Genomic DNA, 24,644 nt, shown 5'->3' on the forward strand with positions numbered 1-24,644 from the left:
CTGCCACGGGGCACCAGGACTGGGCCACATCTGCCTGCGGGTGGCACCGAGGGGACCGGGGCATGCGGGCTGTGTGCCCTGCATGGCCCCGTGCTGGGCATCACCCACGGACAGCTGAGGGTCGCGTGCCTGCGGTGCTGCGCAGATGGGCCTGGCGGTGCTCGGGGAATCCGGGCCCTTCCCTCACTTCTTATCTCTGGCCAGGGCTGCTGACCCGGGGCATGAAGCAATGTGTGTCCAGCAGCAGATGGAAGTGTGTCCTGGTGCTGTGCCCACATTGCAAACATGCTTCAAAGCCAGAGCCAGCCGTACCGGGTGTCACATCGGTCTATTTTTATCGCCCCCCCCCGACCCTTCCCTCCACGCTGTCCCTGCTACGTGAGGGCCGGGGCGCAGCCAGCAGCACAGGAGGCATTCCCGCTGCCTGCGAGGGGCACGTCCCCTCTGCAGGCTGCCCGGCTCGCTGCACCCGCGGCTGTCAGCAAGGGGGGGCTCCCCCCAAAGCACCCCGCTGCCCTGCACCAGGCCTGCTGCAGTGCCCCCCCCTTGGCGGGGCTGTGCTCGCAGCAGGGAGCTGTTTCTCTTGTAAGCGTGATGAAGCCGCATCTGGCAGTGCAGCGGGAGGCTCGGGATGTGAATATCGACCAACGCAAACAAGGCTGGCCGGGCGAGCAGCAGGCGCTGCCGGCCCCCACACACCTTCCCAGCACGCCGGGGCTGCGTGGGGCTGCCAGAAGGAGGGGGAGCCAAGGCACGAACTGACCCCAGGACCAGGGGCCCTCCGGCATCCCTTGAAGTGCCCCTTTCTGGGCTTGGGCAGGCACCAAGGGCGCATCCCAACACAGACACTGCAGGACAGGAGGGAGCAGAAGGGGCAGAGCCCAGGGCATGGAGCATCCCCGCATCCCTCCTGCTTTGCCCTGGGCCCCACCGCCCCCCTGCTCTGTGCCGTATCAGGCACCGTTGTTCCCTGTACCTAAAATAGAGCTGATGGTCCCCAGGGCCAGCAAAAGACGAGGCTGTGACTAAGTCACTGCAGGAAGCAGCACAGCTTGGCGGGGAGCATGGCCTCACGCCCAGCAGGGCCACTGTCCTCAGGCCTGGGGGGCCAGGAGCTGCGTGGTGGGGCTGGGGGCTGGGGGCTGAGGGGCTGCTGGTCCCTGGGGCTGCAGGGCCGGGGCTCGGTGTAGGGCTGTGCCCGTGACAGTGCCCAGCCGTGCCAGCAGTGGCTCAGCAGAGCCTGGCGGCCCCCAGGACCTCCAGGGGTGGGAGGCTGAGCCCCTCCCCGTGCCCCTCTGTGTGCCCTGACCCCATCAGCTCCCTGTGCTGGGACTCGCTTGGTGGGAAGATGTCGGTGCTGCAGGCCCCAGTGCAGGACCCGCAGAGCCGTGGGTGACGCAGGGCTGTGGGGCTGAGCCCTGCTGACCCCGAACGCCACGGGGCAGGGCTGGGCAGTGGCAGGCGGCAGCGACCGGAGGGAAGGGAGGGAGCCGCGGGCCTTGGCGGTGCCGGAGCTGAGTCACCCGCAAGTGGAAACACAAATCCCTTCCCAGGCTTGCCGCTGCTGCTCCAAACCGCCCTGGTGAGGCAGCCGGGCACGGCAGCCCCCTCGGGGTGCCCTAAGGGCTGGACGGGGCCAGAGGTGACGCTGGGACAAAGCACCCACTCCCAGAACAGCCCCACCACCCGCCTGGGCAGCAGCAGCCCCCCAGGACCAGGGGGGTTGCACAGAGGGGCCATGGCGCCCACTGGGACCCTCGGCCCCCACTGCCAGCCCCAGGGCAGCCCCCACCCCTCCATCAGTGCCGTGCTCCCGGGGAGCTCCTCAGCTTGGCCAGCTCGTGCTCTGCAGTCCCTGCCAAGGAGAATCTCAGCAAAAATGGGCCAGAACTAAAGAAATAATGCAGGACGCAAAACTTTTCCAGATGTTGGGGTTTGCTACTGTTCTCCCACGTGCGCTGCTGCCTCGGCCCGGCACACACACTGCTCGCAGCCCAGCCGGGTCTGCACCCCCCTGCTGAGCACCCTGGCACTGCCTGGCTGGTGGCGGGGCCATGCTGGGGCTGCACGGTGCCCATGTTGCTGCCTCTGCCCTCTGCAGGAGGGGCTCCTGCTGCTTGGGGTGCTGTGGTGACCCCGCACCCTACAAAGGCTCCCCCCATACAGCGCCCTGTGGCACAGCACGGGGGAAGGAGGGCCGCTCATGCAGCTCCCCGGCTGGGCTCTGCTCGGCCTCGCACAGAGGCTCCCTTCATCGGGTGCACAGCCCGGGCTGGCAGGGAGTCAGGGGGCCCCGGCACGCAGCACCCCCGGGCCTGGGAGCCCCAGTGCCACCTTTGTCTGGGAGCCACCAGGGCAGCGGGAGGGGGCCCAGCAGCGCAGCGCCTGCGTGCAGACACTGCCGGCATTCAGGGAGCAGCGGGGCCGGGGGCGGCGTGGGGACGAGGCCTCCCCCTGCCCGGCCAACAAAACCGGCATTCAGGGCAGCGAGCGGGCGGCTGCCCCGGGCCGACCTGGGCTGCCCGGATGGGGGGTCGGTGGGACAGGGCTGGTAGGACACGGCTCTGCCCACCAGGCTGGGGGTGACGATGGCATCGCCGCCCACACTGCTCCATGGTGGAACACGGGGGGCAGCGGGCACGGCCGAGGACACGAGGGCTGCAGTCACAGCCTCACATGGCCCCACACGTCCCGCTGCATCCCCATGTCCCCTGCCACGGGCAGGAGCCAGGGCAGCGCCCGGGGAGCTGCGGGGCTGAGGTCCCGCAGGAGGGAGGCACCGGGAGCAGCCCCGGGGGCACCAGAAGCGCCGGGCTTTGTGTGCAGCGGGGCCCCCCCGGTGCCCGGGGCTCCCCGCAGCCGCCCCGCCGGGCCCCGGCCGCTCCCCGCGGGCTGTGCCCGTGCCGCTGGTGCCGCCCCGCGGCCGGCGGGGACACGGACGGAGCACGGAGCCTCATGCTCTGGGCTTCAGAGCCAAGCATCTGACAGGTCTCCTACTCCCCCTCCCGACGGGAACGCACAGCACGAGAATCGCCCCCCGCCCAGCAGTTACACTGTGCTCCACCAGCGCTTGTGTGAGAATGCAGAAACAAAGCGTGCCCCGAACCCTGAATGCGGCATTGAGGGGAGCTCAAAGTGGCAGAGCTGAGGCAAGCTGAACATTGCTTTGTTGTTTCACAAGTGGATATAGAAAAGCTTCTGAAAAACAGCAGATTGCAGCTAAAACCCATCAGATACAGAAGAATATGGAAGAAGTTGGACAAATTGATTTAACTGCAAAGTTGGCCTTGCTCTCAGCAGCTGCACTGGCGACCTCCAGGGGTAGCTTCTGACCTGAACTATTCTGTTTGGAACCGCATCATGTAGAACTGCAGCACAGAATTAACAAATTCTCAGTTATGGCTTTAGCATGTTCATCATCTTGCAGCTTGCATCAGCTGCAAGCCACGATTCATTTTGTCTCTGCAGCTTGGCCAATGTGTTTAGAGTCTTCTCTGGGCACGATGCCATCCAAACCTGTGGCTTCACCTTAGATTGTTAGTGCCTGATACTTAAGCTTTTTCCCCCGCGTTCTCTCCCCTTTCTTTTCTGAATGGTAAGCAGCATGTTGACAATCTGTAACCCAACTGCATCAGGCTTCTGGGACAGAAATGTGCAGATCTGCATCCTCGCAGTGGTCTGCTTGTTTTTCTTCTGGAGGGCCATGTGTGCTGGGTGAGAAGCTCGTGCTTCTCCAGAACAGGCTACTGCTGGCCACTGCAGGGTGTTCAGGATCAGTAAGCAAAGCATTTTGTAACACTGCACCTATTTAGGTAACGTATTAGCCCACAGGAGCCACAGCTCAATGCTCCAACCTTACAGCGTGCTTCAGCAGCCTGGTCCCTTGCGGGGCCAGGGCCGGAGCTGTCAGGCTGCACCTCCTCCACTGCCAAGGAGGCACTACCATCCCGTCCAGGTCTGCATTCGGCCCTTAATGAAGCCGTCAGACAGCCAGCATTAGCATCATCGTAAAGCATCCCCCACAGAATCTCAATATATGGGAAATTCACTTTACCACACGTAATTAGACCTCTCTCTGGTTACAATTTGCTTGAGGCTTAAAAATCCTTCAGATCTACGCTGAGTTCAGCGAGCAGAATTAAGATCTTTTCCCTGAACGGAATCTGGATCCAATTGTGTGTAAGGACTCCCTGCTGGGTAGAGAATTTCTGGTGTTAGAATACATCAGCTATACTGACACAAACCATCACTACATCAGTAACGCTTGGACTGCTCTGTGCAACTCTTCACTACATCAGAACCAAAAAAGGCCTTCAGAATCACAACTCTGGGTTCCAAAGAACTCCAGCAAGGGACGGAAAAATAAATCATTTAACGGGTTCTGTGCCAGCTCCGCGGATCTGTACTCATTTACCTGCTCTTCACAGAGAAAAGATAATTGCAAGCTATTAGCATATTCATTACCGATAAAAGCTGAAACAAGTTTTCTGTGAATCCTCTGATTTCTCTCCATAAAGGTGATGACATCTTTATCTAACTGCTACTCGAAAGACCACCAACACCTTCCAAACAAAGTTCTATTTAATGAGACATGCCCAATATAATTAAGAACTTTCAGTACACTGCAGTTTTATGCCTTGATGGCGTATTTCCGCATAGGGTACAAGCGTTCTTTTCGCTGCTGTTTCTTGGTCTTCAGATTTTCTTCGTGCTTGTTTAACCTGCGTCGCATGGCACGAGTCTTCTTTGGCCGCAGATCCAGAGGCTTGTACTTTTTGCCCTATTTTCAAAAACATACAACAGTTGAGTTTAAAGACTGCAACACAGATCAATGAGCTCACAATGAGCTGAGTTACTGACAAAAACATTAGCAGCAGTGCTTTAAGCTTGTTTTTACTAGAACTATCATTACAGTCTAGAAGCTTATAGAATTTCTCTCCGCTGGGAAGCAGGGGTTGATACCAACTTTTGTACCAGCTCTACTAACCTTCACTCAGGTTAGAGGTAAGTAATCGATCATATGAGTCCCAATTTCCCAAGACCTTTTGAAATTTTCTTGTCCCATTCTAACCAATCCAAATCCCTAACAAGTAGCATTCTAAAAACTACAGGAATGTGCTGAGCAAGAGAATTGCTCACTCACCTGCAACTTAATTAAGATTTAGCAAGCAGAGTATCTGCATTTCTGGGAACTGCATCATCTAGAAAATATACTAGAGTTTCAGAGAAAGGGTGCTGCCCAGAAAACTCTTCTGCCAAAACATACTCACACTGGGCTTACAGAATTCTGGTTATTCTCTTAATAGTGTTTTAATATGAACCATTATTAGCAAACTTTAACCTATACGTACATGAACATTTTTTCCCTTATGTTTTAAACTTCACAAGTAAGAATCTATAGTTAGAATGCTTCTAAATTGTCAGTGTTTGAGAATAACGGAAGTCACCGCGTAGGAAGCTTGGACTTACCTTGTAAAACTTTCTCAAGTTCTCCTTCTGAGTCTGGTTGATCACAGTTAAGACTCTAGCAATGGATTTGCGCACCACACGGCTGCAGGCGGAAAGAAAAAGAAGAGGATGTCTCAGAACACACCGAGGGACAAACACCACGGGTTTACACAACCAGCGCTGTGTGGTAAACATGAGGCAGACATTGGACAACCCCACAGCCCGCACCGTGCCTGCCCTGCAGCACAGCGCCCAGCAGGCCTCCCCTCAGCGCCCACGCCCCGAACCCAGACGCTCCCCTCCGGCCCGCAGCCGGTCCCTGCCGGTCCCCCCCGGCCCCCAGCCCCGTCCCGGCCCCGCTTACATCTTGGAGAGCTTGGAGGCGGCGCCGCCCGTCACCTTGGCCACGCGCAGCTGGGACAGCTCCACCTTGAGGTCGTCCAGCTGCTTCAGCAGCTCCTCCTTCTTCTTCCCCCGCAGGTCCCGGGCCTTGATCTTGGCCTGCGGGCGGCGGACACCCGGTCACGGCGCGTCAGGGCCCCCCCCCCCGGATCCCCCCCGGATCCCCCCGGTGCCCTCCCCGGCCCATCCGCCCCCAGCCCCCGCTCCTCCCCCCCCCCAGCGAGGCCGGGCCGGGCCCGCAGCGCGCGGAGCCGCCGTGCCGCGGCTCGTGGTGGCGGTGGCGGCGCGGATGGTGGCGGATGGTGGCGGATGGCGGCGGCGCGGGGCGCTCACCATGATGGCGGCGGCGGCGGCGGCTCGGGCGGAAGGGCCGGAAGGGGCGCGGGGCGGGGGGGAGGGGCCTCGGCCCGGCGCCTACCAATGGCCGGGGGGGGCGGGGGGGGGTTCCCGAGCCGCGCCGCACCCCCGCGGGCTGCGCCGTGGAACCGGCCGCGGAGGGCGGGGGGCGGCGGCGGGGCTGGGCGCCGGTAGCGGGCTGGCAGGCCGCCCCGCCGCCCCGCCTCGAGCCTGCCCCGCAGCACCACGGAGCCGGCGGCGCGGAGCGGGCCGAGGTGCGGCGGCCAAAGCCCGGGGGCGGCGGGGACGGGAGAGCGGGCGGGGGGCGGACATCGCGGCGGGGCCGGGGATGGGGACCGGGCGGGGCGCAGCGAGGGCCGGGGCCGGTGCCGGTGCCGGTGGCGGAGCGGCGCGGGGCCGGCCCCGTGTGTGGCCGCGCCGCCTCCCCGCGCGGTGGCGCCGCCGCTCGCCGAGCCCGGCCCCGCGGGGGGGCTGAGGCGCGCCGCTGACTGACGTCCCGCGGGGCCAATCAGCGCGCGCCGCTCCGCCGCCGGCCGGGGCGCTCGGCCAATGGGGTTGGGGGGGCGGGGCCAGCCCGGCCCCGAGCGGCGGCAGGCGGCAGCCGCGCTCCGCGCCCCGGAGCTGGGCGGCCGCGGCCGGAGCCGAGCGGGGCTGGGGGCGGCGGCGCCCGCCCGGCACCGGCACGGGCACGGGCACGGCACTGACAGCGGCACCGGCAGCGGCGCGGCTCCAGGTGCGCGGGGCGGCGGGGGGGGCAGAGCGGCGGCGGCGTGGGGCCGGGCAGGGCCGTGCCGGGGTCCCCGCGCCCCCCGCCGCGGGCCGAGGCCCGGCCCAGGTGAGGCGGCGGCAGGTGCGGGGCCGGCCCCGTGAGGCGCGGGGCGCGCTGCGGCCGTGACAGCGCCGCGCCCGGTGCCCGCTGCCCCCCCCCGGGGCTTGGCGGGCGCTGAGGAACCGGGGGGGCTCCGGGCCCGGTGGGGGCCGCCTGTGCCCTCGTGCCCCCGCCGTGCTGCCCGGTACCGGTTCTGGTCCTGGCGGCCCCATGAAGGCTGCGGGCAGCGGCCAGGAGCGGAGCACGGCACCGGCAGCGCCTGGGCTGGGCTCGGTGCCGCGGTTGGGCAGCTGCAGCCCCCGCCTGCAGAGCGGAGCCGGTACCGGAGAGCAGCGGGGGCTGCGGGAGCTGCCCGGGCCCGGCCGCGGCTCTGGGTGCGGAGCCGCTGTGGGCCCGCGGGCTGCCGGCACGGCCGGGCTGAGCACGGCTCCCAACGGGCGGCTGCCCTCACACCGTGCCGGCCGCGGCGGGGGACAGCCCCGGGGGGGGCCCGGGGGGCGATCGGCAACGAGACCTGCGGCTGAGGTGGCTGCATGGAGACCCCGGGAGACCCCCGGGGTGTGACAGCTCCGGGAGCGGTGCAGAAGCGTGACCCCTGCCCTGAGCCGTGGCCCCGCTGCTTGCTGGAGCTGGATCAGCCAGTCTGCTCTCAGATATTTTGCTAAACTGGATTATGTTTGTTAAAAAATAATAATGAGCTGCTTAATGACAAGCAAGGAATATAATCTGCCAGTCAGTCTGGGCTGCCAGAATACTGCAGACAGCAAACACAAACCTCATAGCCAGGTACTGCGCTCCAGAAAATGTAACAGCAATTATTCACAGAAACCGTATGGAGAGGAAAAAGATATTATTGCCTTATGGAGGCAGTTGCCATCGTTGCTGTATTTTGAAGCACAGGTACAACGCACAGACAAAAGTCACCCAGTTATCCGTGTCCCTTATGGACACGGGAGGTTTTCTCACACAGACGGCCGCTTGCGGTGAGTTGTATGTTAAACTGTGAGAAGCTGGCAGGCGGTAGCACCCTGTGGTTGTTTGCAGTGGCCACCTGAGAAGCTAGATCTGCTCCTGGTAAAAGGCTGAAAGTCACCGCTGTGCTCGCCCTGTGCAGCCCGCACATGCTGCTCCTTCACTTCGGTTCTACTCCGATTTAGCTCTGCTGGCTTTAAAAGGAGTCGTTGATAAACAGCAGCGTAAATGAACAATGGAGATGAATCTGATCATCTGGACGTGTTGCTTTGGCTTGTCTTTTGCCATGTATGGTGACTTTGAGGCCAGAAGGAAGAGTTCTGGTGTGAAAGTCTGTTCGGAAGTGATGTTGCAGTGAAGTCTTAGCTATCTAGGCAGTATTTGGAAGGAAAAAAAAAAAGCAGAACACAGCCATCGGTTTTATCACAGAAATCTGTGTTGGTGTCTTTTTTTCACAGAACTCTTGGTGGTTCTTTTCATAGAAATGTTTAGCTGGAGCGAGCTGTGCAGGAGGAAAACCAGGACTTCTGCAGGCAATTTTTGCACTCGTTTTCTTTGGTATTCTTGCCTAAGAACGTTCTGCAGGCTTGGCTCTTACAGCCAGGCTGCTCTCTGTAAGCACATAAGCCCTATTCTGGATATGCAGTTTTTAAAGAGGCTGGAAACAGGGCTATGGAACGGGGTATGTGCTGCAGCAGAGGAAGGCTGTGTAAAGGAGTGCACGAAGTTGTACGTGGGAGCTGCATGGAGGGTCAAATAGAGGTCTGTTTCTATAAAGTATGTGTGTTAGTCGCCAACACAAATATTACCTAGCAGTTTACATGTGCTGAGAGAGCACAGTGCAGTCCTGCAACAGGAATAGAGTAGAAAAACCATCAGTCTGGCTCCCTCGGGACATCAGTCAAGAAAGGAAGTGTGTGATGCCAGAAAGCCTGGATGGAGCAGCAGGTTTGGAGGACTCCTCGCTTGAAGGATTTTTAATTATTGCTATTATTATAATGGAACACAGACTAGGAACTCAATTTTTTATATAATTAAGGTAGAAATCATCAGAGGGATTTCTCTGCCTTGTGGTGGAGTGATGGTCCAGGAGCGTCTCTGCTCTGCAGGGTGAATTCCCGGAGTGGTGACGCTCTCCATGCAGTTCCTGTGTGTGCTGGCAGCTTACTGCCAAACACCACCGTGGAGGGAGGAGGAGAACTGAGCTGACCAAAAAGCTTTCCTGAGCTTGTGCTGCATTCTCTCCTGTCAGGGTGAGGATCCTGTTGGAAAGCAGCCACTGACACCTTGGCCAAGAATGCAAACAAGATGGGGCATGTGATGAGTCCTGCCCTCCGGGCCGATGCTGGCCCCAGCTGCCATTTGGGCTATCTAGTAAAAGGCTTGCCCTACAGAGGTCTCCTGAGTCTCTGCACCGCATTGACATCAGGTCCCATCGCATGGCAACCTTTCTGCTTTGAATTAGGAGCGTGTATAAAGGAGTTAAAACATCGGTCGTTTTCTGACTCAAGCAAAAAAATTATCGTGTAGCTCGGATGCTTTTCAGGAACTTGGCCGCCGTAGAAGCGAGAGGCATGTGCTTTTCCACACTGCTTTAGGTGATGGCTTAGTTCAAGGGGGCCCAGCTTTGGCTCAGTCAACAGTTGTGTTGGCTCCTTGCCATCGAGTGTGCATAAAATGGAGCTGGCTGCAGCTCCCCGCTCGCTGCAATATGGAGGGGCAGCGTGGGGCTGCGCAGCCCCGCAGCCCTGCTCTGCTGGGACCCTGGAGCTGCCTTTGAGTCCCTGGGCTGTATTTCGGTGTCTGGTCATAGCTGATGCATTTCAGCCCTCGCTGTGCCTGTGCTTCCAAAATCCTCCTCCCTTCTCGCAGTGGCTTGCGTGCTTTTCCAGATGTGCGAGGTTCACGTCTCATTTCCAGGCTCTTCCGATGATTTTGTGGCTTTATGCGCGTTGCCACCAAATCAAGATAAAACACAACTGGCATTTTAGCTGCTCCAAGCACATTGTGTGTAAATAAACCACTAAATAGTTGAGCTTGTGAAATGTAAATACACACAGCTCAACCCGCTGCAGCTGATGGTGTTTTTCTCTCTCTCCTCTTCCCCTCCCACCCCTGCCAAGAGTAGGCTAGCCTGATGTTCTTTTTTCCTCCTGCTCTTTCATACAGAGCAAATGACTGCTCAGCACCACGTAGGTGGGATGCAGGCACCACTGCAGAGTCACGATTTGAATTAGACGTGGATGTGGGCAGTAGGTGCGTCCTCTTCCACGCTGCTTCTGAACCATCTCCTGGGATTCCTGGATGCCGGTGACCCAGCAGCTCTGCTCCAGCCTGACTTTGAGCTCAGGCTCGTTTTCAGCTGCAAGCTGGTTAAGGCAGGCCAAGAGCAGAGAGCCAACCGGGGTGGCTTTTGGGGCTTTGCCCTTTGTTCATCCCCTACGCAGAAGGTCGTGAGCTGTAGCGAAAGGGGGATCACAGAGGGCACGGAGCGGACAAACATGGAACAGATTGCGAGTGGCAGGAGCATAAAGAAGAGAAGCAAAAGTTGCGTGTTATGCAGTTAGTTGAAAAGGGCCACATACGCATCCCATGGTGATGTTGTGTCGTGCGTATTTGAAGTGAGTCGGCCTGGAGTGAATTCAGGAGAGGCTGCTGGCCCCGCACCCCCAGCCTGCTGGTGGCCGTGCCCTGGGGCCAGCAGTGGCTGGGGACGAGAAATGGCTCTGTTGGCTTCCAACTTCTACTACAAACCTTGGAGGGATAAAGGAATTGGTATTTTTTTCCTGATATTTCTTTATCAAGCCGCTGTACCTGAGGTGTCCCTGCCTGCCCTCACTGGCTGTGGTGGATGCCTGCCCCTCGCCGCTCCCCTGCAGTGCTGGCACCAGCGAGCTGTGAAGCCTCTGGGCGTGTGAGCGGGGGCACGTGGGGACACGCGTTTACTGATGTGAAAAGTGGATCTTGCACAGAACCGGGCGGCCTCTCAGGAAGCTGGGGACGGTGGCGCTCAGCAGAGAATTAGGTATTCTGGCAAGAAGAATGAATCTGGGTTCTAATTAATTTTGTGTTGTCTGCAACTCCGTCAGGACTAGCGCTCTGAGCAGAGTACGTGGAAACACACAGATGGTTTTCCAAAAACGTGCAGCGTAGCTTTGAAAGAAAACACAAGAGGCGAGTGTGCCAGTCTGTAGAAGGAGAGAGGCAAGTAGCAAAGGTAGACGTCTCTTGACAGAGGCACAAATACATTTCTGCTGGCCAGCGGCAGCAGAGTGGGGCTGGTCCGTCTATTGTAGAGCAGTGATTGTTTGTTTGTTTTTCCTTAAAGGATGAAATGGGAAAGGACGTTGGCATAATGCAGGGGCGGGATTGATTTTTTCCTTACGATGGGCACTGCTGTCAGCTGCAGTGGTTCGGTTTGGTTTTTCAGAGGGAAGCTCTCAGCAGGGAGGGTGCCACAACCAGCTGCTCAGAGCAAGGCACGAGGAGGATTCTTGGCATCTGTCTTCTCCTTTTAACAGGCAGTTAGTGGGCTGTCAGGAGCCCAGCACCATATTTCAGCAGCATCTAGCGAGAGCTGTGGAGCTTTCTGGATCCAGAACGGTGCTGGGATCTGATCTGGGAGTCAGGGACAGCGGATCAGACCTTTGTTGGTAGAGACTCGGGCTGTGATGGTACCAGGCTTTGGGTATGAGTGATCGAGAGCTTAGTTTTGTCTGTTATCTATTTCTTATTAGCAAATTAATTCCTGCAGGGTGTCTGGCTTTATATTGCAGTCCCTCTGGGCAGTGATGCTGTGGGAGATGTTTCAGGATGGAAAGTGAAGAGAGAGCCGGTCTCTCTGACTCAAGGTTAGAAACCTTTCAAGTCCTGACAGATTAGAATGATTAGAAACAGAATTCCACCGGCAGTTTCTGCGGAGAGCAGTTCTAATAATGCCTTGGTCTGGGGAAGTTCCTGTTTCAACAAGATAGATGTAGAAAGTTTATTTGCTTTTGCTTTTTGGTTATTACTTGCATCTCTGAGCAAGGAGTGGGAAGCGTTTGAAAAGCAGTTTATATTTCTCTGCTGTGCTTTCTTGATTAAAATGGTAAAACTGGCCATGAAGCTGGGAATCAGGATGCAACCATAACTTACTCTTATCATTAGCTCACTTGTCTAAGCACATGATTATATTTCCTGCTTGACTCCAGCATCTGAATATTAATCAGAGCCTCAACTGTAAACCCCGGGCCATTTGTATTCGGTGCAAGCAGTGAAACTCCAGATCAGCAAGAGTTTAGGACGTGCTGTTTGTATGGCAGTTTGCTGTTTCATGTTGCATCTGTTGCAGAAATGCAAGCTCTGATGCTCAGGCTCAGGGTTAATCAGGACGGCCAGCCCAGCCCTGCTCACTGCTTGGTGTACAGCCTGCTGCCATCAGGTGTGGGGCTGAGCAAAACTCCAGCAGCAGCTTTGCCATAAGATGTTGCTCTTCTCCCTCTTATTCCTGTTCCCCAGACTGACCGCCCTGAGCTGCCCTGCTGGCCTTGCATCTGCTGCCCTGTGCTGAAGCTCCTGTGGGGGGTATTTAAGGGACAGAGTCGAAAGCTCGGTAATCAAAACAGCTGGAGCCTGAAATAAAATAGATTCTTGTTCTAATTTTTGCCACAAAGCTTCCCTGGGTCATATTGATCACATTTCTGGGCTGTAATAAATGTTTCTCTGCATAGTGGGAATATTCAACATCCAGACTTAATCTGAAAGGCTGAAGCTCCCCCGAGATCAGTGCAGGGAAGGTGCATGGAGTCACTTGCCACACGAGCGATGTGTTCAGCTTTTAGGAAGGGTTGTTTCTGAAAGATGTATTTGTGCCTATACTTAGGAAATAATAGGATTTTTTAATGAAAGTGATGGTTTGAAGTATAAATGCCTAAAGCTTTAGGGCTAAATTCCTCTGATTTGAAGTAAGGAGGACAGGTTGCACATCACGTATGTGAAGTATCTGTGCCTGTGCTCCAGGAGAGACGTGCAGGTAAAGGCTGTGTCACGAGGTTGTGCTTCTAGTACAGGGCGAGAGTTTTAAGTCTAAGGCTGATGTCTAGCGAGGAGTTTTTTTTTTTTTTTCAATTGACCATTTAAATGAAGTAGGTAAAGCTAAAAAACGGCTATTGGACATTCTTGGCTCTTATCCCGTAAGCGTTCCTGTGGGGAGCTGTGCTGGGAGGCAGCTGGGCATTTGCAATGTCCTGGCAAAGGAGACACCAGGAGGTGGATGCGCCTCGTGCAGCCCACCCTGCCTGTGCAGCTCCGGGGCCCTCCCCTCTCTGCGTGCCGGTGCTCAGCAGTTTGCCCAGGTCCTGGCACCGTCCCGGCACCGTCCCCGAGTGTCACCGCTCGTTCCGCAGCGAGTGCCGGGCGTGAGGCTGTGAGCGCCCTGTCCTACCAGGTGAATCCCAGGTTAGTTACCCTGCCTGAGCAAGAACCCTGGCTAAGGGGATGTGCACATAGCGCCCTTGTTTAACATACCTGTGCCTGACTGTCGTTGTCAGCTTGGTTTCTGTGAAGCAGGTGCTCTCCCACCATGCACAAAGCAAGCCTTGCTTTGCAAGCTGCAGTCCGAGTGTAGGGCTGGTTGGCAGTGCGTGCCGTTGACTTGAGCAGACTTTTTCCTTTCCAACCGAGCCTGGAAAACCTTAGCCAAAAGACAGCAAACCACAGGGAAGTGGAAATGTGTGTGATATAAGTGACACATAACTTTAAAAACTGCTTGCAAGCATCGTGAAGCTTTCATCCGTTTCCCATCCAAGCCCTCCTCCTCCTGCTGCCTTGCAGCTCCAAATGCTCTGCATGGTCTTGGCGTTCTCTGGGATGCCCGTAAGCTCTTCTCTTCTATTCTCCATGCTGCAGTGGGATGAATTTGCACAATATAACAACGTGTTGTGCTGAGCAAACCTGGAATTGTGCATTCTGAGAGCGTGGTGGAAAGAACCTGGCATGTGAAGTGCGGTGTTTGGCTAGCGCAAATTTTCTGCCTTCTTTAGCCTGAGGAGTTGGCAAAACCTTGGAGAGAATAACAACTTCTGCTGAAAATCACATTTTTCTGTCTTATTTTAAGTCTTAAATCAATGTTTCAGAGTCTCCTTCTGCAGACTCTAGCATACCTACCCACCTGCCTATATCCACATTTTTATATATATATATTTTTTTCCCAGCAGCATCATTCTAAAATGTGCTACTTGAATAAAAACCAAGCAATGTGCAGAACAGCCCAGTGGTTTCTTTTGTGTGAAAGAAAACAAAAAACATCAAACACAAGAACAAAAACATAAGTAGGTGATATTTCTAATATAGCTAGGCTTAGAAAACTGGGACAACCGTCTGTCTGCAGAAGAGGAGCATGGATCTGTGGGTTACTCCTCGAATGGAGGAGAGGTCTACGTTGGGGATATAGTGCTGGTTGCATTTTATTTATTTTTGTCGTTTGTAGCTCAGCAGTCCCTGAGGAAACGGCGATGTCAGTAGCTATCTTCCTCCCTTTGCTGTGCCACTTGCTGTTTCTAATAATAATTTTCTGTCTGTGGTGCTGCTGCATTACAACACAGTCTTTAAGGCAGGGAAGACCTCCTCCTTTCCTGCGCTGCTGTGATCCTCGTTCTTTCTTTGTACAGCACCAAATGCCACCCTCTCTGGTGCATGAGAAGCCAAAACCAGTGCGTGAGATAACTAACCTGATTTTTCTTCCTGATCACAAAGGAAAAGCCAGCTTCTCCTGCCACTGAACTGCTCATTTCCCTTTTTCTGTCCATCTTCCCTTCCCTTCTTCTCTTCATATTCAGGCACATGCTGTGGCTGAGTGAAGCTGGGGTTTAAATTGCAGCAGTACTCAGCTCGTGCCTGTAACCAAAATGTTGCTTTGAACCTGGGATCTGTGGAAAAAATTACCTTCTAGCAGCTTTTTTAAAGATACCTCACAGATGGAAATTGTCATGTTTCTTACAACTGCACTTATTTTTTCTCTGCTTCTACTTCTTTCTTGGTTGAAATCCGTATTTCTTTTTCCATTATTTTTTTCCTGGAAGGAAGACTCTGCTTGCCCATTATGTGGCTCAGTCCGAATGTTTTGGTAATGTCACTTCTGTGTGGTATTTTTTACAATCACCGTGAAGATAGGTTTGATGCACAGCAAGTAAGAAGCCTGTCCGTCCTGAGCAAGCCTTATCTTACTCCTTAAGCTTATCCTCAAGGAAATTCAGGAGGACTTTCCACTGTACCATGTCCATCTGTAAATGCAGCGGGTGGTTTAGAAGTACTCTGGTTTTGTGGATGCAATATGTGGCAGAGCCAAAATGTGCCTTTAATTATCCTGCACAGGGGTGAAACTTGAGCTCCTCCGCAGGCACCGTCCAGCAGTGATACCTGGGACGTGCTTGCTCCTCTTCCCACAGAGGTGTTGTGTCTGCTGTGTCTGTTCTGGCCCATGGGCGATTATTTTTGCATCTTTAGGTCATTGGTGGTTTTGGGATTGTGTGGATAACTTCAGTTCGGTTTCATTCTCCTTTTAACTGTGATTTGGCTGTTTCATTATAAAATAACCTGAACCAAATAGGGCACGTTGAGACTTCTGTGTTTAATGGATTATGTACTAATGAAATAGCTTGTTATAAACACCTGAGCCCTACCCGTTTGTTCTCATGTCTTAGATCAACTTCTAAGTCTTCTGGTCACCTCTCTCCTAAAAGCATCAGTAGAAAATGAGATAAATTCTTGTGCTCGTCTCACTAGGTAATGATTAAGGTCGGGTGAGAGGAATACCTCAAAATGTTTGACAGATGTTCCTGAAGTTAGGTTATGCATGTCTGAACAGCTGGCAGATGGGGATTTTTCCAAGTCACGCTATGGATCAGGCTGTTCCTGGTTCCTCACAGACCTCTGCCCAGAGCCCTCTGGAGGAAGCCTGCCCGCAGCCTGGGGTGCCTGTGGCCAGGAAGGAGCCGTGGCCGTGCTGCTCCGGGGGCTGCCCGATGGACACGGGGTCTGGATTGTGTGAAACAACAAAATCACAGACTCCAGAACTAGTTTGTCATGTTGGCTGGAAGGCTCTCGGGTAAGGCTGGCTGTTTTCCTGACACTAGGTGGTGGCGGGGCAGTGGTGAGCCTGCCCCTCGCTCCTCATCCCTTCGCAGTGCTGCTTGCTCCTGTGCTTACAGACGTTTTGCTCAATAAGCAGAAAAGGTGCTTTGGCCTCTGCTTCAGGAAGAAGTCCAAACCCTTGTGCCAGTAGCGATATCGTGAAGCTGAACATCCAGAACATTCTCCAAAATGTTTTGTTTTCAGCTGGGGAATCTCTCCCTTTCTCCCCCTCATCCTCCCAACTCCCCTGCAGTTCTTCTGACTTTGCACAAATTAGAATATGCTAAATCATTAGGAACTGGCAGGGCTGAGCATAGGCTTTCGAAGTACATCTTAACTGTCTACAATCCAAAAAGGCTTTTTTTCCTTCCTTCCTTCATTCCCATTTTTTGTTCTCCCCCGGCTTTTCATGGTTTCTCTGCAAGTATTTTGTCTGCCGCCTGATACCTTTCAGAGCAGCAGGCAGGGAATTTGCTGGCTTATCTTTTAGTGATTGCATAAGCAGCCCTGCTTGCAGAGGGCCTGGCGACTCTGGTGTGAGGGCCGCGCTTGGTTTTACTCGCCTGCTGCAGGGCGAACACAGATCCAGCTGGCCAATGTTAGCGATGGCTGGGGTAGATGAGTGGTGTAATTTAAAGGTAGCATACGATAAAACTGACTGTACCATTAAATTAAATGTGGGGAATGATATACTGACTGTCTGAAACATACTGAGCCATTTAAGCAACCCCTCCTTTTTAGAGATCTGTCTGCAGTCGCTCTAGAGCGTGCGACCGTCCCCAGCGGAGCGCTGCAGAGCCCAGGGGCCTCGCCGCAGGATTTAGGTCAAGCTTGCTGCAGAACACGTGAAACTGGGGTATTGTCCCTCTTCCTGAAATTCTTGCATCACCTCCTGGCTGCTTCTGACGTCTGTTTTTCAGCTCTCATTGCTCCCTTTGGTGTCGTGTGTTGGTGCTCTGAGTGCTGGCTGTTGTGTTTGGTGCTGTGTGGTCACAGGCGCAGAGGTCTCAGACGCAGGCCGGTGCTTTGTGATATTCACGTCCTGCTTTGCTGGACCTATACCAACAGGTTTCGGCATCTGGTTGGTATGTGTGAACTCATACGTTGTCTGGCACCCATCCTCACCCATGTCGCGGTCCCCTGACGGTGAGCAGAAACTTCCTTTTTCTGGAGCTCTCCAGCAGGCAGCCGGTGTGCAGCACCCTGTGCTCCTGCAGTGGTGCCCTGTGCACTGCCACGTGGGTGTGTAAAACCCAGGTGAATGTGTCTGCATCTCGTCTACCCTGGGAATGACCGAATTGCTTGGCCAGCAGTGCGCACTCACTGCCAGCCCCCCAAACTGGAAGGAGCTGCTGTGATCTCCTGAATTTGGTAGGCACGAAATGCCCGCTCAGGGAAGCGTTTCTGAAGCCTGTTTGGTGATTGGGAAGGTTTATCATGGCAAGTGGAGAAAGATACTTGCGGGTACTTTCCAATGACTGTGAGAAGTTAGCTCTGCCATTTTCTGTCTTGAGTTGGGATTTGGGGGTAATTATTTATGCAAATAACATCCAAACAGAGCTTCTGCACAAATGGAAAATCATTACCTAACAAAAGTGCTTACCAGATCTGGTAGAGAAGTCACTGAAAGTAAAAGCTCTGCATTTGCCCAGTTAGAGGTGTGATTATCTTGCACTACATTTCTTAGAGAGCACAGAAGAGCCCAAGATGACCTCGCAGCCGTTTTTAGAGGATGTTTTGTTGCTGCTGTTGTGACGTGTGGCATGTGGAAGGTTAACTTTATGTGTATGTATGTTTCAAGTCAGATTGTAAAAGCCTCTCTGCCTTTACAGGCTTTCCTATTCCCTTACTTGTTCAGTACTAGGAATATCTGTGTTATGTCTTATTTTATTTTGTTTACAGTATGACATCTTGCTCACACGAACAGTAAAAATAGATTTTCAGATATAATTGTGGGCAGTGCAAGCCATGGAACTAAACAGTCACGAGGAAGTAGAGAGGAAGCAGAGTTTTCTTTTTTACCAGTTTGTCTAAAACTGGTGTGTTGCAGCAATAGCAACTAGCAAACTACAGTTTTCAACAGTTCCAGAATGAAAATGAAATATAAACAGAACTGTAAACATGGCTGCAGGATAAACACCTCTGCAGTAAGGCAAATTCAGAGATGTCTTTGTCCAAGTATGAAACTCAAATGTTTATGTTAACATCCTTTTGCTGGCATTTTTGTGTTTGTGAATACAGTCCTCAGTTATTTTATGACTCTTGTGCCAATTCTATTTTTAATTTTGTGCTGTTATCTAGTGCATTGTGAAGTAATAAGTCCCGTGCTTTGATTCTCAGATGTTGCTTTTAATGAGTCTTAAGAAGAGTCACCCAAGGGAGCATTGCATGCTCGTTGTCACCATCCCCGTGGAACATGCATCTAATCTGGGTGAGTTCACAGTAGCCCTCAATTGCTGAGTGATATGTCTATTTTCTTCTTCATAGGACTGAGTTTGCCCTAAAAGAAATCATGTCATCAGGAGGAGCTGAAGATGATATTCCTCAGGCAGAGAGGAAAACAGTTACAGACTTTTGCTACTTGTTGGATAAATCTAAACAGCTCTTCAATGGCTTAAGGTTAGTGCATTGCACATTTGGTAGTATTCCTTCAGAAAAGCGTTGGAACATGCACTTGAGTATGTGAGGGAATGTGAAGTAAGATATACAACTAGCATTTTCATCTCAAAACTAGCAAGTTTGTTTAGGAGAGAGCAGCGTGCACCTGTGTAGGGCTAGTTTTGGACCATATATGTAAGAATGTCTGTAGAAGTTTGCATGGTCTGTTTGCATGTTGTTCGGGTGCAGATCACAAAGAAGGCAGAGTACTTACAGCCGTTCTGTCTGTTCCTTTGGGGCAGAATTAGTACCTTTATTGGATTACCAGATAGATATAGTTTCCGTGTGCATCCATGGTATTTTGACAAAAAGAAACCTTCTTATCCAGACAAAAGATAGAAAATTTGGGTGGGATTTGGGCAATAAAAAATAGAGAGATGGCCTTCAGCAGCCAGCTCTCCTGTGTGAAAATAAAAACGTCCTAGAATGGGAAGCTGCCTTTGTCCTTGCTGTAACTTGGCACAGCTAACGTAGGTGCTTCTTGCACCAAACTTCACTGCCATTTCACCTACAAGGCCTGTGATTCCTATGGCTACAGCTGGGTAAAGCAGCCTTCAGGTATCTCCTCTGTTAATGCTTATTCTGTTCTGGAGAGTTCACCTGGAAAGGACTTGGCAAGTATCCTGATTCTTAGTCCAGTTGCTTGCTTTTCCTTTTAGCATAATAAATACATTGATACCTGCCTGCCCTCTTCTGTTTTGAAGATGATGGTAGCCTTTGCTGCTGTATTTGATGCCGTTCTCTTTTCCCTAACATGTTTCATGGGAAAAAAAAATGTGGTGGGGGAGGGAGAGGAGAGCAATGATTTCCTTCCCAAAATCTCCTCTGGGCACTTCAGCTGCAGGGAACCGAGCCTATAGCTGTGTTGGCAGCTGCTTAGCTATTGCTGCTGCCAAAAATGCAAGGGCTCAGCCTGCCACGTCTTTGTTTCAGTAGCATTTCCTTCCTCTCTTCCCAATACAGATGCCAAATACAGCATTTGAGGAAAACATATGATAATCTGCCAAGGTTGCTGCTCCAAAGTATACTTCATGCTCACACTGCCAGTGATACCGTCCTTTTGTGACCATACCCCCTAGAATAACTTAGGAAGGAGGTTGTCTTCCTAGTATCTATACCTGGTTTTGGACGAGCTATAAGTTATAAACAACTGTTAATGAAGTGTGTTGCAGTTTCTCTTTCTCCTCCTTTCCCCACTCCCACTTGTTTTTCTCCTGGAAATGTGTAGAGGGAGTGAGTTACAAAGAAGCTTTTCACGGTGTGCTATCACCTGTTATTTTCTTTTTGATGCTAGAAAGTGCTTCGGTGTGTTCAGTGTCATAGAGAAGCTTGAAACTTAAACGAGACTTTCCACATGTACTGTACTTCCCCAGACTACAAAGTCTTGTTACTCATTGTGTTGGCTGCAAGAATCGTGACTGCTGTCCTCTCACGGAAAGAGCTGGTAGTATTTAGTTGTTCATTTCTCAGACTTGCAGTAAGATGCAAATCGAACCTCTTAGTTCTACGAGATGCTGCTGATGTAGAAACAACAGGACCCTGCTAGCTTCAGGTAAAGCAGCGGGCTGTAGCCCTGCCTCACGCTGGCTTCTCACACCACCTGCGGCGGTGAGGCCGGCGACTGCGTGCTGTGCTGGTGTGCTTGCCTTTGTGGGTTGGTAGAGGCCAGGGGAACGCTGTGCTGAAACCCCGTTATCCCACTGCTGTCTGGGTTCTGGGCATAGGAGCCTGTAATTACTACAAGCATATGAACATAAAAGGAAATTGTCCTTTTTATCACCTGTCAAAACTGTGAACGTGTTTGAAGCTCTGAATGTTAAACTTGCTGTAACCTTCTTTTTGAACAAGTGTGCTGCTGAGCCTCTAGGACTTCCTCAGTGTCTTTGTGTCTCTGTGAGCTGTGTCCCTGTGTGACAACTCCCACGAGGTGCTGGCCAAACAAGTCTCAGCACCTTTAATTGCTTTCCTGTGCTATCTGGCTTCTGCCAACAGCACGGCTGGAACAAACTTCTGACAGAAAACGAATGACAAGCACAGGAGCAGTGCTGGTCTTTGCTAAGACTATGCAGCAATACTGGATAAAACCCTCCGTGGGATTTACCCATCAGCCACTCCCCTGTGGTAAGGGAACCAGCCTTCTGTGCCCGGGGTGAGAAACCCATCCTTTCACAACACGGGAGGTCTTGTGTTCGTGTCACTTTGGAATATTGTAATATGAAAACGTCAGAAAGTCTCCATGTGTTGCTGGAGGCCGTTGTGACGAGGTGTGGGTGATCCTTGTCCGTGTCTGAACAGGACTGACCTAAATCAGAGCATCTCCAGTCCCTCTGCACGTGGGTGGCTTCTTGCTGCCCCGTTGTCCCTCCTCTGAAGCTGGTCATGATCAGTAACGGCACGAGTGAGTGCCCCTACTGCTGCTTGGTCCATACCCAGCGTCCCGAGCCAAGCACACCCTGGAAGAGGGAGCCCTTGCCTTTTTCTCTGTGTATGGCTTTTATCCTTCTCTAGATCTGAGAGCAGCAACATGTCTTGCTATGCTGTAGGTCTTTTGCTTTCAATTTGGGTGTGTAGTTACTTCTGGATCATATATTCCCTGCCTCCGTCGGTGGGAGGAGCTGTGCTAATGATCCACTTTGCAGTCAACTGAGTCTTTAAAATTCTTTTGGGCTATTACTTCCCACCAAATAAGGCAGATCCTCTGGTCTCATTAAAGAAGCTGTGCACTAAATGTCCTCTCTTGCTTATGCCGTCTGCTTTCTCACAGCAAAATTTCTTGGTACACGGGAGCAACACGCGTGATTAGAACACAGAACAGCAAATGGGAAGGAAAATGGATGGTAGCAATGGCAGGGCTTGTCTGCAAAAATCTGTGATGGAACCATGGTAATGTATTGTCATAAATGAAGTGTTATTACAGCCATGTCAGAATACTATCAAAAGAACAAGTGCTACTGTCTGTTTCCATGGAGATCTTTCCTGTTCCCTGGGGAGCTGAGGAATCGCATGGTATTGTGCAGCTATGCCAGCTGCAATTAGGCGAGCATAAAGCTTGAGAAATATACGTGTGGACACCCCGCAGTGACCGTGGACAGCAATGGCCAAACATATGTACGCTGCACTAACAGCTTTTTAAAATACCATGGGTTTTCACATATTCCAAACTAATGCAGCACAGCGAGTTGAACTGGGCTTCAGGGGAATGCTCAGGAAGGTGCAAAATAAGAGGAGTCAGTTGCATGAGGGAAGATGTCAGGTGAGGTACAAAGAACGTTTTAGCTTACTGAAGTGGGATATATTCATAAGCATCATCAGCAAACAGATGTTTGTTTCTTAATTTGTGCAAATACCTGCTTCTTCCCAGTATTCAAGGGAGGAAGGGTGCACCTTCGTCTCTCCTTATGTCAGACCTCTGCTCAAATGTCCTAAGCAACTTTGCCTAGAAAGCTCAAATTAATACTTGGAGTCAATTTACTAATTTAGTCATTAAGTCAGTGTAATTGAACTTTTTTTTTCCTTTTTTTTTTTTAATTTAAATTATCAGTTTGTATCTTATTTTTTTTATTTTTATTTTTTCTAACTCTCAAAACCCACAAACATTGAAACTTGTGGACATGCTAATTAAATTTAACATTACCTCCTGCTATATCAAAGCTTGCAATATATCTTAGTCATGTATTTGGACAAATTATTAACTTTGTTTAGCTGTAATGTTTGCATTTATTACTACAATGCTTTGCATATATTACTACAATAGAAAGTGGTGAATGTTTCACTGCAGTAAATGATGTAAATGTATGTGGTTTTGTATCAATCTGTATTTGGATGAAGACGTATATTGTGTTGGTGTCCTGAAGCACATGCTTATGCTCCTGTTTACCCCTTGCTACACCAAAGTATGTTCCAAGATGTCGAGCAGTTTGAGATGATCCTTTTTTAAAAAAATAAAATACTACCTTGGCATCTCCATAGAATAGCAGCAGCAGGTACTGGAATGGCTTTTCTGGGTTGGTAAGTGTCATAGCAGATAACAGATTCATTTTGCATATAGTAGCTAAGCTAGGTCCCCTCAAGCTGTGTGGGAAGTATAGTTGGCTGATGAGCAAAAGAATATTAATTTACTTTTCTACCCAGGGTGCTGTTAAAGCAATTCCAGTTAGCAAAAATGCACCACAATTTTTTTCTCTGGAAATTGTGGTGTGCTGCTTTGCCTGTCTCCCTCTTCCAGAGGATGTGGTGTGGTTTGGAATGGTTTGGCAGCAGTCTGGACATCCCAGGCTTGGAGGTGAAGTATGCTGCTTTTGCCTGCAAGTCTGCTGAAGACTGAGGTTTTGGATGGTGCATGAAGCAGCCCGGTGATCTGAGAGAGCATTCCCTGAAGGAATAGTTCTGGAATCAAATGACAGATTATGCCATCTTGAACAAGTGATTCCAGTTCCGTGTAGGGTTGTATACCTCAGCTTCAGGATACTCTGTAAGCAACGTGCATTCAGTGAGACTGATGGGCTTTGGTCTCCTCCGTTGCATTTGTTCCAAGGCTCAAATAACTCCCAGATGAAGGCCTTCTACTAGCATTAAGAGCGTCTGTATTTAAAGCTAAGATCCTTAGGACTACATCGTTGTGGGGTGGAGGTGGGGGGAATACAGCTTAGAACTTGAATGAATGTACGCAAGGGGAGTTCAGTGGCTCGACTAACGTCTCTGCACTGGAGACCAACATGGAAAAGACAGTCCTGGGTTCCAACCTCTCACTAAGTGTGAGTTAGAGGGTGACAAATGTTGCTCGGGTGATGTAACCTGACCCAGTGCATGTTAGCCGTGAGCATCTGTATTGCTTGCTGGGCTGGGTGACACTCGCACAGCTGATTTATGGATGATGTTATGGGGTCTGGTTCTGAAACAGCGAGCAGCCTCATCCATCTAAAAAAGGAAGTTTTCTTAACGAGTAGCAAGAAATATTATTGATCTAAATGAGTCTAAGTGAACTAATTACCATTAGATTATTCTGCTTGCTCTTGGGTAGTGTTTTTTAATTTCTTTTTCTTTTTATTATGGGCAAGAGTCCAGTTTAGCTTTCTGTGCATGTAACCAATGAAAATATTTCTCTTAGCAAGACAGTAAGATGTTTTCAATCACGTGTGGAAAAATGCATGTAGGAACATGGTCATCTGTTCTTTGGGTTGACTGTAGGCCTATTCTGCTAATGTTGTTGAGAGCCTGTTGGCACTGAGGAGCCTTGATAAAGGCATGTTTATGGGGTGAGCATGGATTCCATGTTACTCCTCAGACTGTACCAATGCTTTTGGTACATATCCAATCACTTGACTCATGTGAGCTCACTCATGGGAGTACTGCTTCCATCTGCTGCCATTCTGCGTGTTGGAGAAGCCACTCTGGCATTCCAGGTACATCTGGAGAGAACAGGCCCATGTGCTCAGGGTATCGTATGGCCGTAATAAATACGGCACGAATGCATCGTAAATACACCATACATTTCATAGCTAACTTCAAAGTGAACGTCTGCCTGTGTAACTGGTGGAAGCTGTGGGGCACAACTCACCCCGGACAGTCAGCCTTTCCCAAGGGGTCAGCTGGGTCGGGGCTGTTGGCCGGTCGGGTTTGTAGCTGGACACGGGACCTCAGGTAGGGTGTGAAGGACGGGGGGTGTTGGCTGCTGATAGACACTGGAATGGTTCGAGTAATTCTGCTGTTCTTCGAATGAGTGACTGAATTACAGTTCGCACATATGAAGGGTGGGTTATTGTCTTAGCAGGAAAAGTTTTCCCTCAGCCACTTATGGTTAAGCTGCGTACCTTCATTTTAACATTACAGCGTTGTCCTGTTTTGGATGGAATCTGTAAAACCAGGG

General features: G+C 52.1%; 2 protein-coding genes across 2 annotated transcripts in view; one reads left to right on the forward strand and one right to left on the reverse strand.

Moving 5' to 3' along the window:
- Positions 1–4,563: 4,563 nt before the first annotated feature.
- RPL35 (ribosomal protein L35) lies at positions 4,564–6,339 on the reverse strand. Its single transcript, XM_027471059.3, has 4 exons — positions 6,184–6,339; positions 5,813–5,949; positions 5,470–5,551; positions 4,564–4,780 (listed from the first exon to the last, which is right to left on the reverse strand). The coding sequence occupies exons 1-4, from the start codon at positions 6,184–6,186 to the stop codon at positions 4,631–4,633; spliced, it is 372 nt and encodes a 123-aa protein (XP_027326860.1). The 5' UTR covers positions 6,187–6,339; the 3' UTR covers positions 4,564–4,630.
- SCAI (suppressor of cancer cell invasion) overlaps positions 6,188–24,644 on the forward strand; it is a 41,914-nt gene continuing 23,457 nt past the window's right edge. Inside the window, exons 1-3 of the mRNA XM_072025518.1 lie at positions 6,188–6,229; positions 6,915–6,940; positions 18,608–18,739. Coding sequence (XP_071881619.1) covers positions 6,188–6,229; positions 6,915–6,940; positions 18,608–18,739 — 200 coding nt within the window. The remainder of the gene's footprint in view (positions 6,230–6,914; positions 6,941–18,607; positions 18,740–24,644) is intronic.

The sequence above is a fragment of the Anas platyrhynchos genome, chromosome 18 (genome assembly GCF_047663525.1).
Source record: "Anas platyrhynchos isolate ZD024472 breed Pekin duck chromosome 18, IASCAAS_PekinDuck_T2T, whole genome shotgun sequence".
NCBI lineage: Eukaryota > Metazoa > Chordata > Aves > Anseriformes > Anatidae > Anas > Anas platyrhynchos.

Excerpts from the sequence above, each read along its gene's own strand:
- RPL35 (XM_027471059.3), bottom strand. Across the intron at positions 5,552-5,812 it reads GCCTCCAAGCTCTCCAAGAT|CCGTGTGGTGCGCAAATCCA; the intron begins GTAAGCGGGGCC and ends TTCCGCCTGCAG. Across the intron at positions 4,781-5,469 it reads ACTTGAGAAAGTTTTACAAG|GGCAAAAAGTACAAGCCTCT; the intron begins GTAAGTCCAAGC and ends TTTTGAAAATAG.